The sequence below is a fragment of the Podarcis melisellensis genome, assembly GCF_964234715.1.
Source record: "Podarcis melisellensis genome assembly, chromosome: 3".
NCBI lineage: Eukaryota > Metazoa > Chordata > Lepidosauria > Squamata > Lacertidae > Podarcis > Podarcis melisellensis.
In genome coordinates, this window is record NC_138530.1 from 106,290,672 (window position 1) to 106,306,352 (window position 15,681).

The 15,681-nt window shown below is 41.8% G+C and overlaps 2 protein-coding genes across 11 annotated transcripts in view; one reads left to right on the forward strand and one right to left on the reverse strand.

Moving 5' to 3' along the window:
• The window catches only part of SEL1L2 (SEL1L2 adaptor subunit of SYVN1 ubiquitin ligase), a 44,466-nt gene extending 41,257 nt beyond the window's left edge, over positions 1–3,209 (forward strand). For all 9 annotated transcript variants that reach the window (XM_081906255.1, XM_081906247.1, XM_081906248.1 and 6 more), the window contains 3 exons: positions 6–175; positions 914–1,042; positions 3,073–3,209. In XM_081906255.1, the coding sequence (XP_081762381.1) occupies positions 6–175; positions 914–1,042; positions 3,073–3,192 (419 nt within the window). In that variant the 3' untranslated portion in view covers positions 3,193–3,209. The remainder of the gene's footprint in view (positions 1–5; positions 176–913; positions 1,043–3,072) is intronic.
• A 2,773-nt stretch (positions 3,210–5,982) lies between these two features.
• On the reverse strand, positions 5,983–15,555 carry NDUFAF5 (NADH:ubiquinone oxidoreductase complex assembly factor 5). 2 transcript variants are annotated; one of them, XM_081906498.1, is made up of 11 exons: positions 15,233–15,539; positions 14,110–14,150; positions 12,102–12,165; positions 11,606–11,653; positions 11,400–11,503; positions 9,976–10,015; positions 8,889–9,086; positions 8,378–8,438; positions 7,236–7,319; positions 6,390–6,472; positions 5,983–6,231 (listed from the first exon to the last, which is right to left on the reverse strand). In XM_081906498.1, exons 1-11 carry the CDS (start codon positions 15,449–15,451, stop codon positions 6,142–6,144), a joined length of 1,032 nt encoding a protein of 343 aa, XP_081762624.1. In that variant the 5' UTR covers positions 15,452–15,539; the 3' UTR covers positions 5,983–6,141. The 2 variants fall into 2 exon arrangements, with proteins under 2 accessions (XP_081762624.1, XP_081762625.1); XM_081906499.1 differs by lacking the exon at positions 8,378–8,438 and having other exon boundaries at positions 15,233–15,555.
• Between the last annotated feature and the right edge of the window lie 126 nt (positions 15,556–15,681).

The window sequence follows — 15,681 nt, forward strand, 5'->3', positions numbered from 1 at the left end:
TGCAGGCAATATATTTGCCAGAGTTAAAACGGGAGATTATCACTTCTATGGTTTTGGAATAAAGAGAGATTACTTGACAGCTGCGGTTCATTACAACCTTGCTGCTAATCAACAGAGTGCTCAAGCCATGTTCAATCTGGCATATATGTATGAATATGGTTTAGGCATTCCTAAGGTAACATAATCTACGTCTGGTGCTGCATCAAACATTAGCTCTGCAAGTAAACTTTGGTCATTGTGAATATTCTAGTTAAAGAACCAAGGTGGGTGGGACACAGAATTTTCATTTGGGCAGGGTACTTGACCTGTCCAAAAATGTGGTCAGTTTATCAAGTATTGACTATGAGAATTTCCACCATTATTAATGGACTATAACGCTACAATTGGTGGAATATGTTAGTCTTATTTAACATGTGGAACTACAAATGACCCAGTGGCTTAGCTCCACATTATTCATGCCATGCACAAGTGTAAAGTGGTTCTGCACCCTGAATGCAAAAATATTTTCCCCCAGAAGACAGTGTTTGGTTTTGCTCAGAGAGATGCTGTTGGAAGCGGCTGCTGACAAACATCTATGCAAAAAGGGATCACTACCTGCAGTGCTTTGGACCTTGAGATATGCTTTTATACTACCTTTGAGGAAATAGTGATTCTTTTCCTCGCTGGTTTTCTAGGCTAACTGTTGCTTACAATATAGTAAATCACCCCAACGCTTTATGCTAAAGCATGCAAACTATGCATACAAGCAAGAATTCGGATTCAGTCAATAGAATTTGACAATCTTGATTGGCCCTTACCATATCAATCAAAATGATTTTGAGAGCACCACAATGACATTGCTACTGGAAGGTGCCTTAACCATGGATATTTCATAAAGCCCTTGCAAATTTTAGAAATGACTTTCTATCTTTAGGATATACACTTAGCTAGAAGGTGGTATGACCTGGCAGCTGAGACAAGCACAGATGCTTTCATACCAGTGTTCCTAGCATATATAAGACTAGAAGTGATGCACCTATTCACAGATCTTCAGCTTCTCAAGGTAAGTGTGATTTACACAAGCTTAACCTCTTGTAATTTGATTAGGGCCTGCTATTCCAAGATACCCTCTTTGTGAAATTGCTCTTCACTCTTATTTGTAGTCATTGTAGTTGTCAAACCTAGAATGCTCTTAGACCAGTTTTTAAGATTCAGGGCACCTAACGTGCTCCCAACATGCAAATGTTGTTGCTAATTGAAATTTCACACTGGAGCGACTTCCTCAGATGCAGAATCCTAATGAAATTGAAATCCTCCTGTATAATTCACAGAAGTGTGATATCAAATCTTGAAAGTGGGGCTAGATGTGCAAATCTAAATGTGTTTCTACTAAGCCTAATGGCAATCTTTGCCTTTCCTTGAGTGGGACTTTAACTTTTCATACTTTCTTCCCCAACCCTGAAGCCCTAAATCTAATGCTCAAAACCTGAACCCCCAACCCCTAAACCTAACACCTGAACCCCTACACCTAACCCCTGAAACTTGAACCCCTAAACCAAACCCCTGAATCTGAACCCCTAAACCAAATTCCTAAACTAGGGTTAGGATTGCCTTAGGCTTATTGTTAGGTTTACTATTGGGTAGGGTTAGGTTTAGGGTGAAGGTAAGGGTTGGGCTTGGGATAGGGTTAGGGTTACAGTTGGGTTGGGGTTAGGGTAGGGTTAGAGGGTTGGGTTAGTGTGTTGGGGTTACAGTTACAGTTAGGTTTAGGGTTTGGTTAGGGGTAAGGGTTAGCGTTAGGGTTAGTGGTTAGGGTTAGGAGTACAGGTTAGGTCATTAGGGCTGGGGGTTAGGATTAGGGTTGTGTTTAGAGGTTCAAGTTTGGGGTTTGGGTTAGGGGGTTAGGATTAAGAAGTTTTAGGGTAAGGGTTAGGTTTAAATTTAGTGGTTGATTAGGGTGAGGGTTAGGGCTGGTGTTGGGGTAGTGTGTTAGGGTTTAGGGGGTTAGGATCAGCGGTTAGGGTGAGGCTGAGGGTTAGTTGTTAGTGTTAGGGGTTATGGTTAGGTAGCAGTTCTTTTTACCTCCACCATTTTGGAGGAGGAGGTGTTTCTTGAAGAAACTTTCAGCTGTCATGAGAGGAACTTACTTCTCCCAGAAAAACTGGAACCTTCCACCTATCTATTGGTGAACAGATTCCCCCCGCACCCAAATCTGGAGGAAGAGGACAAAAATGGAAGGTGGTGTATACTGTACCAATGCCAGAGACTCCCTCCCACATAGGAAAATAGTTTGGCATTTAAACAATCCTCCATGTCCACCCCCATGAACAGAAGCTTTTTCTTCTTCTTTGTGGATGCACACTTGTTAAGGTTATTCCCGGGTACCAAAACAAACTGGTGGGCAGAATCGTATCTCAGCATTTTTTGAAGTGTATATTGAAACCATGATGTCGTGAAAATGCTCTGTGCTAATAGAACTCTAGAACCTGACTATGAATGGCATAGGATCCTTTGGTAAGGATTGTATGCCTATTTTATTCTTAAACTGTCCTTCACTTGAAGAAAGGACACAGTCTAAAATTAAGATCATTCTGTGAATGCCATTGTAGCTCAACTCTTTTCTCTGCTCTTTGGGGTAACAACCCAAATCCTGAGCCACATGGGGATTTGTCCATGTTGTAGGTCAGGCATAGGCAAACTCAGCCCTCCATATGTTTTGAGACTTCAATTCCCATCATCCCTGACCACTGATCCTGTTACATAAGGATGATGGGAGTTGTAGTCCCAAAACATCTGGAGGGCCGAGTTTGCCCATGCCTGTTGTAGGTCCTTCTGTCAAAGTCACCCTTATGGAGCTGAGCAAAGCTGATGAGGGGAGGACCTGCAGCATAGGATCAGGATGTTATACTTACATTATAGTTACAGCACCAAGAATGAAGCATACATGGCATGAACCTGAGACCAAGTAGTTAGCAGTGAGGAAAGTGGATAATACAGAAAGATGTTGCTCATACCTATTGTGCAAGTCGTATTTGCAAAGCAAAGCTTTTCACCTTGAAAATACTTTCTTCTTCTTCTTCTTCTCTTCTATAGCAAATGGGAAACTGGAAACTGCCAGACTTGGACCACATGCTAAGACTTCATTGGGATCTGATTGTGATGATAGTCATTGTTTTGTTGCTTATACTGTTGATAAGCAGTAGGCAAAATTAAACAGGAGGGGTATGAAAGCTCTATGAAAGTCCTGTTCATTTTTTTCTTATGGTTTTAACATAGTTTTCAGCACAAATATTACTTTAGTCTCTATTCAGCATTAAAAAGCAACAAGTCAAAACCAAATAAAATACATTAGTAGTACCACCTTCCCATACCACCATTTGGTTTGAAGTGTAAACAAAACACTTTTAACTGAAACCAAAAGCCACCTGACTCATAACCTTGCAAGCTGTGCCTTAAAAAACATGTATAAATAGCATATTTGTACCAATCTTGCCTGGAAATAGTATTTTCTAATGTCACTCAGCGCTCATCCAGATTTCCTTTCATGCCTCGTTTCTAGGCACAGGTCTGGGCTTTAAAGCTCAGTGTTGAAGTGATTGTTTTCCTCCCAAATGCTTTCCCCAGGAAAATCTGCGTTTTACCACTGAATCAGAGCATATGGCAACTGGGTTTTCTACAATTTACCATTTGCTCCGATTCAGTGGTAGAATGCGGGTTTTCCAGGGAAAGTGCCAGGTGGAAAAAACCCTCAAACCCACATAGAAGCCTGGATGAGCTCAAGTGTATGTAGCTTATTTTCTTCCGATCATCAAATATTTGTCTTATTTTCCTGGGCTGTTTGAGGTTGTTTCTCTGCATAAACCCAGCCTTTGAAAGCTTCAGTTAAGGTGGAGGTCCCCTCAGCTTCTTAAGTTAAATTTCTTATGGCCATAGTGTACTGAAATCATTTCCTCTTGAAGGCAGCCTGTTACTACACTCCTCTGCAAGCTTCAAAAGAAACTTGCAAAACTTACAGTGGAATACTATGCATGTCTGTTGAGAAGTTCTCGTTGAGTTCCGTGGAGCTTATTCCCAGGAAAATGTAAGCCTGCAGCTTTAAAGATGGGTGAAGGTGTGGAATTCAAGTTAATGAGACTGTACTGTTGAGATGGCTATTGGTTAATATTGGTGAAGCCTGCCTTCTGCAGAGATCAGCTGTGTCATCCAGTTCCCCGTGGGAAACTTGGGTTACACAGCCCATCAAGCTGTTTCTACATGCCCCATACCTGACATGGGGTGGTGGTTGGGGGGAAATTGCTTCATGGGCCAAGCTGGGTCTCAAGGTGAGCCAAATTGCCAAGGGTTCCCCATCCCTGTTGTAAATAGCTTTTATCACCTTTCAGCATTTATGGCTGGGTAGAACGTATCTTTAAGATTATTACTCAGGATTCAGAAGCGCCGAGTTCAAATCTAACCTCAACTTCACTCATCCAGGCTTCCTTTTGCGCTGCATTTCTAGGCATAGGTCTGGGCTTTATGTTCCGTGTCTGAGCTTCTTTAGTAGTTATTAGTGAGGGTGGGTGGTTTGGTTAAAGTAATGTGTTTTAAATAAGGGATGTGCAGTCTTCATCTTGCTTTCTCCATGCCTAGGTGAAGAAACCTGGTATTAACTGCAATAAATGTGTGGGAGCAACTTATGTTGGCTTGACTTCTTTCTGAGCAAGCTTGCAAAAGGCTGCACAGACTTCAATACATGCTTGTGCTCTTGGGATTTCCGGGGTCCTTTTCCAGAGTACTGTTTCATACAATGTGGAGGTGCCACTAGCACTGGGCTTGTGTGTAAAACTGACAATTGAATTAATAATTTGATTGTAAGCAAATGCCAGTATGTCCCCCATGACTAGCAGAGACAAAAGTATGTAAATTCAGTGTGAATATATGGGTCAAAATCCTGTGTTTCTTGCTCCAGAATTCTAATTTTAGTCCGTGATATACTGTATACAGTTCTCATTACTTTAAATGGCTATAAGAACTGAGGCTGGGATTAATCTTGCCTTTGCTTGACTTATTTGCTAATGTGTAAGACAAAATGCTAATTTCTTTCTCTACACAAACTACTGTTTATCAGTACCCATAAGCAAAGTTGGAAGAAGGCAGTGTTAGTGTAGCAGATTGGTCTGAATCGAGACCAATAACATGGCTGAGTGGACATTCAAACCTGAGTTAGCACAGTGGGTACATTTGGGGCAGTCAGTTAAACAAAAGGACAGAGGAAGAAAGCAAATGTTATTCTGAGCACTGTGAAAGCAGGATAGGATAATTTTAATGCATTTAACTGATCAAGCTTAATGTTTTATTACATTTCCAGTCTCTTAATAGAGGTCAATGTCTTCCCTAGGTAAATGCCCGTGATTTACATACAGCTACATTTCTTTCTTACTCAGCTTTTCCCATGATTTCCTACTCGCAGACTGCTCAATGGACTGGAAGCATATCCAAGAGGTAGTGAGAAGCATAGCTCTGCGTGAACCCCAGAATAGAGAAGGGGTAGCAAGACCAATCAAGGAGTCAAGTAGTGATTTGAAGGCTGACAGCTTTGAAAGTTGAAATGAAGCCCTACTTAGTATCTATCTAGATATTGACCAGACCCACATTTGCTTGGCTTCAGCAAAGTGGACATCTCATATGGATTTAGACTAGGGGTTGTTGTTTTTTGGATCAAGAGCCACATACCTGCACTTGGGGGTCCAAATGGCACCCTATCCTCTTGCACATGCATGCATGCCTGCCTATACTTACATCCTTTACATGCTTGGGGGACATGGTGCTACTGTTACCTACCACTCAATCTAATGACTGAAGAGGGGGCAAGCTGCATCCTCAGCAGGTGCTGAGCACTGCCAAACCTAATGGGGCCTGATCCTTAACCACCCGCTGCTTCAGACCTTACCCTAGTCCTAATATGCATGGACCTTTTCTGTTACATTCTCTCATGTTTTGTCAGTTGAATTCTATACAGAAACATGAAATAGCATGATTTTATTTGGCATTATACCATAAAAATCCATACACCTAAGCTGTTTCTATTTACATACATAAATAAAGTCAGTGGCATGTCAGTTTTAAAAAGCACATGGCAGGGTGAATATCCACAGTGCAAAAGTCCACTGACAACACCACATCTCAAAGCTTTTTCCCTCCTGGAATTAGCTCGTTAATTTTTCTCAGATCGCCAAATGACGCCGTTGCAGAACCTCTCTGTGCTGGTCTTGCCTGAAAAGAAGACAGAAGGAATCGTGTTATGTATGAAGAGCATGGAATTTAATCAAATTAAATAAAAGCTGGCAAAGGAATTCCACTGAAAAAGCTTAATATATGTAAATATATGTTTATTTAGACACTCTAGTTGTAATCAAAGGGATGCACGTTACCTGGGTTTCATGGAATTTCCAACCTATCATGTAATATATTTGAAATGTTGCAGGTACGGTCCCATCATCATTTCCATACATTTCTATGGAAGAAACATGTATTATACATAATACCAGAGAAATACTGCAGAATAGGACACAGACTTAATTGCCTAAGCAGGTAGTCATAATTTTATTTGCATAATATATAAATACATTTATTTTTATATTATTTTTAGATATTGAGGAGCTACTTAAGTCATTGGGTTGCGCAACTCAGGCATGAAATGAGCCACTTGACGAAGATGAGCAGTGCTAGTCAGGCATCCAGGCAGCCAACTATCCACCCACTTTCTGTACCAGAGGTCTTTCTGGCCAGCTTCTGCCCTTTAAATTCTTTAAGGACTAGGGAAAAGAACAGTCATCCAACTGTTATGCTACTGCGCGGCTTTTCTTTTGCTATGGCGATTGCATGAACCTCCACTTCTGCTGGTCCTTTTGGCAGAAGAGAGCAAAGAATGACAACTTTCATATCATGGTTCTTTGCCCAGCTAAATGAAGCAGCTGTGAGCTCCCACTCTTTCTTGGCATTAAGGGAAGCAAAATATGTTCCAGCATTGGAAAGCTGTGTGCATTATGGTGGGGAGGAGGAGGAAGTGAGAAAACAGAAAAGGATGGGCAACCAGCCTTGAAAACACTTGTTTGCAGGGAAGGTTGGTGAAACGATATGGCACAAACCTATTCAGAGACAGCTATGGCTCAACTTTTCACCATATAGTAAAATTTAATCTATTTAAGCCAATACAGGTCTATCAAAGGTACCCATCTCATCAAGTTAAGACATTCCAGTTCAAACACCAAACTCACCTCTGTACACAGCTGCCGCCGCCAACATGGTTGCCCTGTGTAGCATAGGTTTTCTGCTCCAAGAGCAATTGCTTTCTCCCATACCTAAAAATAGTTTTCAGGCTTTAAAAGAAGATACAGCACACACGATGAGTTTCACACTCTGCATTTCAGATCAATAATATGACAATATGGGACGAGATATGCAATTCAAAAATCCTATCTGCCAACTGATCATATACATATTTACTTAGAGGTGTTCAGCGTTCAAAGAAGCTTCCACTCAGAGAAGTGTGCATAGGACTTCAGTCATGGTAAACAAACCCTATAGACACCTTACAAAGCAGTATATATTATGATGGTCATGCAGACTATTACAGATAGGTGGTTTAACCACTTTAGGTGGAAACATCTTCTAAACAGCATGAGGAAAACTTTCCAGAAGTATTGTTTTCTAAAACACAGTATTATGTTTACTCAGAAGCAAGCACCATCGAGTTCAATAGGATTTACTTCCAGGTAAGTGTGTGTAGGGCTGTAGCTCAATTTTTTGGTAAAATTTAGCCAAGGATGATTTAAAACAAGTATTTTGCCCTTTGACAGCAATATCTACCTGCCCCAGCTGTCCAAGTGATTATTATTATTATTATTATTTTGCATTAAGGCAAGAATAGAAATGGCTATTCAGCTTGATCTAAAATTAGACTGGAGATTCACAACTGATCAGAGGTGGCATGCTACCTACTCAAGATGCACGCTACTAGTAACATACATTAAATTAGTGCTCCCCCTTACCTTCAAAGGCTAGCAGACAATGTTTTCTTGTTCAAACATCAGCCTCAATGGTACAAAAAAACAACAACCCCAAACTTCTCTGTTTAACCAATCCGTAGGACTGGGATAGGGATCCTGGGCTTCCATCATCAGCTATCATCAGCACCAGCCAGCATGGCCAATGGTCAGTGATGATGGAAGCTGTAGCTCAACAACATCTGGAGTCCACACAGGATCCCCATGCCACCCGTAGAATATACGTACAGGGTACATAGATGTCATGGATTAGCCACCTGGAATGCCCCTCTACAAAGCCTAGGGCATTTAACCATGATATACAGAATAGTATGCTATACTGCTAATTTGCTAATGAGAAAAAGTAGACTTGCCTTGCAGATCATCCATAATCTCAAACATCCCTGGATAATTAACTTGGATTTCATCAGTATCCTAAAAATAGGAAGGTTTAGGTTTTTAAACATATTCAAAATAATGCACTTCAAAAAGGCCCAGTAGTGGGACACAAGCAAGACTAAACACAGCTCTTTTGTATAAATTAAACTTGATTCTATACACAATAGAAGAGGAGGAGTTTGGTAAGATAAAGCACGTTACACCAAGCCAGCAACAGGAAAGCTTTGTGCCACTTACAGCAAATAGAGAAATGGGAAAACGGAGTAGGTGATAATTAGAAACCTAATTAGTAAGAGGACCAATAGGCAGAGTCTCTGAAGGAAAAAGGAAGAGAACAGGGCCAGCCAATACAATTGGCAGCAGCTTCTTAAGAAAGATTGGCCAAGAAGAATTGAGGTATGTATATAGAGAAACAAAAGCACACAAGTTTATTCAGATATTTTCAATAAGCAACTGTTTTCAGGGTTTCTTGTAACTGATAATTACCACAGTCAATGTGTTGAAGCCAGCTCCTCCCAGTAGATGTCCTAAGTCACTGACAGCAGTAAACGGAGATACGTGTGGGGAAAATCCACCTTCCCTTTCCAGTTCGGCCAGCTGTAAAGAGCAACGAAGCTCATAGAGCGTGTCTCCCCCAAACATGGCACCAATAAATACTCCATCTGGTTTAAGGATTCGATGTATCTGAAACAAGTCACTGTAATTAAGTAACGCATGAACAAAAGTTGTTTTGTGGTGATATGTATAGTTCAAACTCCGCTCCCAAAACACGCCAAACAAACATTGGTTTAAAGCTTGTTGGGGAGAAACAAACCACAATCCCTGATTTGGACAGCACAGCCAGGTTTTCACTGTGGCTTCCTTACTGGTTTCCCCCACTTGCGCCAGGTGAGGAGGTAAGCGTGAGCGATCAGGTAGCATGCACTAGAACACTTCCCATTGCAGTAAACCACAATATACCACCCCACCCCCAGCCATACCATTCCCTCCTCTGTGTTGCTCCTTGCAAGTCAGCAGTCTTTGCTCACTAGGAGTGCTCAGTCCTCATTGGTCTATTTTCAGGGTCCCTGATCACCCTGATCCCAGTATTTTTATACTTGTGCAACCCCCTGAACTACTCTGTGCATGCTAATACCTCCTGCTTTTACAAGGGTGCTGCTGTTTTGGTACATAATTAATGGCACAAGGATAAATGATTTAGAATATAGGTTGACTGGAATGCATAAACAAAGCATCTGATTAAGATATATATTCACAACACTGACATTTCCAGTACCTGAATGTTTTAACAGTGGTTTTTTTGGAGGGGTAACAATTAAAAAGACACCCCCTCACTCCCCCAAAATATATCAAGGCAGATACACAACTCTCCATGTCCCAGCCTACCCAGTCATTGTTTTTTAAAAAAAGTATATATAAAGTGATAGTTCTCAGTTTCCAACTGGAAAATGTAAAGACATGGCCAGCACAATATTGGAAAAACTCAGTATGATTAAATATTACTCTCACTAGTATTATACTCAGCCAAATTCCTATCTATCAACTTTACAGGAGCAGTAATACTTGTACTTACCTCGTGCAATGTTTTGGGAAGATCATTTACCCAATGCAAGCTAAAAAAATAATTAAATGAAAAATGGATTAATAAAAGGTATAGAGCTCTCTCAGCAATGCACGTTTCAGGCAGCACAGGTTGTAGGTTACTGGCACAAAGACAATTGTATTGGATAAAAAATATGAAAGAGTAAGAAAGTGCTAAGACAAGAGCTATGAGCCACACTTGCTGTGCAATCCTATGCATAGTTACTCAGAAATAGGTCCCAGTGAGTTCAGTGGGGCATGCATAGGACTGCAGCCTTGGAATCTTATTTTTCTGCACAACTTGTTTAGAGTGTGGTGCTGATAATGAAAAGGTTGCAGGTTTGATCCCTGTATGGGACAACCATATAGTCCAGCATTGCAGGGGGTTGGACTAGATCCTCAGGGTCCATTCCAACTCTACAGGTCTAGGATTGAAACTGGCTGAGGTTTTCAAATACACTGGGAATCTTGCCACGTTAAAGAGGCTGCTGTTGTATTTGCTGCTAAAGAATCCAGATGCATCCAAATGCAGCCATGCATATGTGCAACACAGAACTATGGCTTAGTACAGCCTTCCTCAACCTGGTGCCCTATAGACCTTTTGGACTACACCACCACTCATCCCTGACTGTTGGTCATGCTGTTGGGAGTTGAAGTCCAATATCTGGAGGGAACCAAATTAAGCCATGCATTCTTTTGTTCCACGCCCCCACCCCCAACCTCATTTCGTGTGTTTGGATGATCAGCAGTATTAAACTCAGCTTGTCATTCTGCTTGAGCTATGACAGTATAAACAAGCCAGCTTCATAAGGCATGGTTTGTTGTTGGCTTGCTTTTGAAACTAGTTGTAGTTAGTGGTAACAACCACTCCCAGTTTGGATGAAATAATTTCTGAAACCAGCCAGAAAGCCTTAATGGTAAAGGCACCTCTTATTGGTTTTGGAGACCAACTTTGTACTACCATACATATCTACTTAGAAGTAGGCCCCCATTGAGTTCAATAGGACTTATTTCGAGGTGAGTGTGTAATGGCTTGGTATCCAACAGAAGTGTTAGCTTCCACGTGTTTTTAAGATACAGAGGCCAGGATCCAAAGGAACATATGCAGTGTTCTATTTGCGCTTTAGAGCTTTTCAGCCCCCTTCCCATTCACATAATAATTTGTAGATCTTGGTAGCTCAGAAGCCCCACCTCCAAAGCAGCAACTGTTATAATAATAATAAATTTTATTTATACCCCGCCCTCCCCAGCCAAAGCTGGGCTCAGTGCTAGGGGCTGAATTCTGAAGAAAGATAGCTCTTCCTCAACCTAACCCCGTGCATGGAAATGCTTCAATTCACACCCACAAGCCTTTTCAGAGCCAAGCCGCAATCGCTAGAAACTATTTTGTTTACATTTAGTTCACTTATTAATTACCTTAGTCCACTGACAACAAGATCAAATGTATTCTCCTTGAAAGGAAGGAATTCTTCATCAGCTATAACACTGACTCTGGGTATCTCAGATTCTATTGCGTTTTTCTAAATTAGATTAGAATAGAAATGGCTTAGGACTGCAGTTAAGGTGCTTTACTTTTCAATATAATGGATTAAACAGCTAGCAAGTACAAGACAGCTACCTACCAAAGCGTTTTCTGCAATATCGGCTTGAAAAAGCTGTTCAATGACATCCTGAAACAAAAATAACCATAAATTGTCTCCAGCCGTTTACCCGATTTTATCTAGGGGTGAATGGGAGGGGAGAATTACTTTAGGTGAAGACAGATGAAAAGTAGAATACCCTGGTCCATATCTAAAAGCTTTATTTCATAGGGAGACAATATTGTGTAACGTACGCCACAAAAGTGCAATCCTATCCACATTGGTGTAAATCCTATCAGATGCCAGTGTGATTTACATCCAAGTTATCAATCACAGGGTTAAGCTATTAAAATGGCACTGTGTGTGACAGCACTCAGAATTTTGCTGACAACAGACTCAAAACAGATTTGACATTGGCGATTCTGGATCCTACCCACTGTGGCTAGATTTATTTTTATTATGCAAAAGAGAAAAGCCCAAGGTAGATCTACCGTTTAGTTCTCTCAAATCCAAGCCAAAGATCCAGAGGAAATTATACCTTATTTAAATGCTGTGCTATGTAGCTTCGTCCACAGCCAAGATCCAATGCAAGGGGGAAAGTCCTTTAGGAAAAATAAATGCAAATTATTTGCAAAGATGAAGCTCAGTAAGACTCTTAATATATAAAGCTTTGGTGCAATTCTTACTCTCTAAGTTAGACGCAGGCTGCAGTGTTGTGTACACTTACTTGAGAGTAAGTCCCACTGAACTAAGTGGCACTTAGAGAGAATATTTCGCTTGATGTATAGGCCTGATCTGATCAAGTCTCTTCCTCTGAAGTCTCATTCCTCTGAAGGGCTGTGCCCTTTCATTTTACCTGAAGTACAATTCTTTGCATGTTTACTCATAAGTTAGTCCCTTTGTGTTCAATGCTGTTAACATAACAGCTTCAGCCAGGAGAGCAGATGCCTTAATAGTAATTGCAAAGGCTTTCATTATTATACCCATGAGTTCATGTCTTCAAATATGTCACCTCAAAATTTTATAAGTTAAAACATGCAAAACGTATGCAACTTTGACTTGCAATTGGTTGATGGGAAGGTTACCCTGACAAGTTTCATTATGCTGTCAAATCTGTGGAAAGAATACTGCAACCCTATGTACCTCACTTCAAAGTCTCACTAAAAACCACTGATAAATGTGATTACATTTAGGCACATGTTCAATTTTTGCTATTATGTCTCCTGCTATTTCTCATTAATCATATTTTACAAGGTGTTGCTTAGTTATACAAGTTGCTGTTACAGCGGCACACAACACTGTACAGTGGTACCTCGCAAGACGAATGCTTCGTAAGACGAAAAACTCGCAAGACTAAAGAGTTTTTCGTTTTTTGAGTTGCTTCGCAAGACGAATTTCCCTATGGGCTTGCTTCGCAAGACAAAAACGTCTTGCAAGTTTGTTTCCTTTTTCTTAAAACCGTTAATACCCAGGGTGCATTCAGGGGGTGCAGTTGCGACTTGACTTCGAGGAGCAACTCGTAGCATGCGGTGTGGTAGCCTTTTTTGAGGTTTTTGAAGACTTTGGTGATTTTTGAAGCTTTTCCAAAATCCGTGCTTCGCAAGACGAAAAATTCGCAAGACGAAAAAACTCGCAGAACGAATTAATTTCATCTTGCGAGGTACCACTGTACTCCCAAAGTAATTTTATTTTATTTCATATACAAATATATAAGCACATGGACATTTGGTTCATTCAGCTTATGCACAAATCTAGATTCAGTGTCATTTATGGCTGCCAATTTTGGTCTCTTGTTCTTAACTATATCTTTAAACAGGCATGTGAATAACTATCAGTCTTCCTTCTGTTACCTCAAAATATCTCAATTTATGTTTTCTTCTTTATCACTGACCCACAGCCAGGTAATGTATGCTCTCAAATCTTGGTTACTAGATTGCTCTCTTTTAAGAGATGAATGTTATTAAATTATACCAGTGTAAACTTCTTAAACTTCTCTTACGTGACATACTGTATTTTCTATGCAATACATTTCTGTTTGTTATCTTTATAATTCATTTTGGGTAAATATAATTTTTATATAAGTTTTTTAAGCAAAAACAAAGAATGAAACTTTCAAGAAACAAAACAGTACAATATTTGTTTTGATCCAAATCCAACTCCCAATCCAAATCCAAACTCACTTCTGGCGAATCAGAGCAGTGCACAGAAACACCGTTTACCTTCCCGCCGGAGCGGTACCTATTTATCTGCTTGCACTTTGACGTGCTTTCGAACTGCTAGGTTGGCAGGAGCAGGGATTGAGCAACGGGAGCTCACTCCGTCGTGGGGATTTGAACCGCCGACCTTCTGATCGGCCAGTCCTAGGCTCTGTGGTTTAACCCTGCGTCAGACCAACACGGCTACCTACCTGAATTTACTGTCAATGATACCAGGAAGCTTTTATAATTCCCCATACCCAACTTTCTTTAAACTTTACAGTATAGTTGAAATAGCATGGATTTTGTGAAAACAGCTAGACATACAAATTGGATAGGCTAATATCTTACCTAGTTATGTCAAACACACGGTCAGCTATCCTACCACCAACCTGTGAAACAGAAGAAGGAACAGTTGGTTCTCACTATATGGGTTCACCACTTCCAGAGAATAAATTCACCCCTACAGATTAACTAGTATCACTACCTATTTTGATCTTAGGAAAAACTTAACTTTTTCCACATTTAACTGAAAAGTGATGCTCAATCAGTGGCTTAATTCAGACAGAATGTCAAACCATTATTTGGTGATCATGAAAGCTCCTGCAGGCTATTACTCTCCCTCCCTTCCTGGAACTGTTGTTAAGACATTTGCTGGTGCAGAACAGCAAATTTTCTCCCCTGCCTCCCCAAAGCAAGGCACAATGTACAGTAAGGCTGGTTAAGTTATGGATTGCAACCAGCTAACCTTTACTCAACAGACCCATTGAAACGACTGGAGCAGTTACTCATGGTCATTAATTTCACCTCTGTGTAAAACTCAGTTGAATACAACCCTATTTTTGTACCAGACACAGAACTCACTTTGACCTGATAGTCCGAAACATATTTGTAAAGTTTGCAGGGTTTGCACTAGCCATAGTCTCAATGTCAAAGGCACAGAGGGAAGAGTGCAGGATCCCGCCAAGGTGTGCCCAACAGCCAAACCATGCTTCACGCTAGGTGTTGTCCGAATCCAGGCAGCAAAAAAGAGAACAGGAACGACAAACTAAATCTGGGACTATATATTTTTATACTGACGTTTTCCCATTTGCTAGCGATCAGCCACATGCACTTGGACTCATATTGCTGGAAGGCTGGCAGTGTGGTTAGCAGCAGATAAATAAGGCATTATTTTTTATTATTATTATTTTCCTGGAGGCAGGATTATTTATTTACTTGGTTTGAAGAGTTATGCCCCGCCCCTCCAACCACCTTTGGTGGGTCGAATGATCCTCAGCTACTCTATCCGAATGACATTGAGACCTATTCAACCTGCGTGGATCCCAGTGCGCAAAACCGGACGCTGAAGCTGCTGGCCCGAAGACTGTACACGAAAAGGGTCCCTTCTACGTTCTCGGCATTGGGTGGCGGGGGCCGAATCCAGGAACCCGGCCCGGGGGCTCTCCGCCCTCGCCTCCCCAGCGGCGCTCACCTCTTCCCTCAGGTACTCGCAGCGCTGCATCTCCGGCCGCGCCGCCGCCCACTCCTTCTGCTTCCTCTTCAGCTGCCGGTCGAAGGGGCTGAGGGCGCCGGGGCCCGCGGCGGAACGGCGCCCCGAACTGCCGTCCAGGAGGAGGCGGAGGAGGAGGCGGCGGCGGTGCGGCCCCCTCAGCAGCGCCCTCGCGCCCATCGCCGAGAAAGCGATGCGCATGCGCTCCTGCCTCGAACCCGCGCGCCGCACTTTCCACGGATTGCTTCTGTTTCAGTTTATATTCGCATTCGCTGGGAAGCTTAACCGTCGTCCCGCCCAACTGACCGCGCCTTCCAATTGGAAGTCGCCGGAGGGGGGCCTTCCCAGGAAGCGCTCGCTGCGCACGCGCAGTCTTTCGGAAGTGACGAAAGGTTGTGCGCTTCCCCCCCCCCCAGCCGAGACCGGAAGTT

What these genes read in the sequence shown, in the direction of transcription:
- NDUFAF5 (XM_081906498.1), bottom strand. Translation starts at nt 15,451, where the DNA reads ATGCGCATCGCTTTCTCGGCGATGGGCGCGAGGGCGCTGCTGAGGGGG. An exon ending in CGTGTGTTTGACATAACTAG is followed by an intron (nt 12,166 to 14,109) that starts GTAAGATATTAG and finishes TTTTTCCTAAAG; the next exon opens with GACTTTCCCCCTTGCATTGG. An exon ending in TTCCCAAAACATTGCACGAG is followed by an intron (nt 9,087 to 9,975) that starts GTAAGTACAAGT and finishes GACTTGTTTCAG; the next exon opens with ATACATCGAATCCTTAAACC.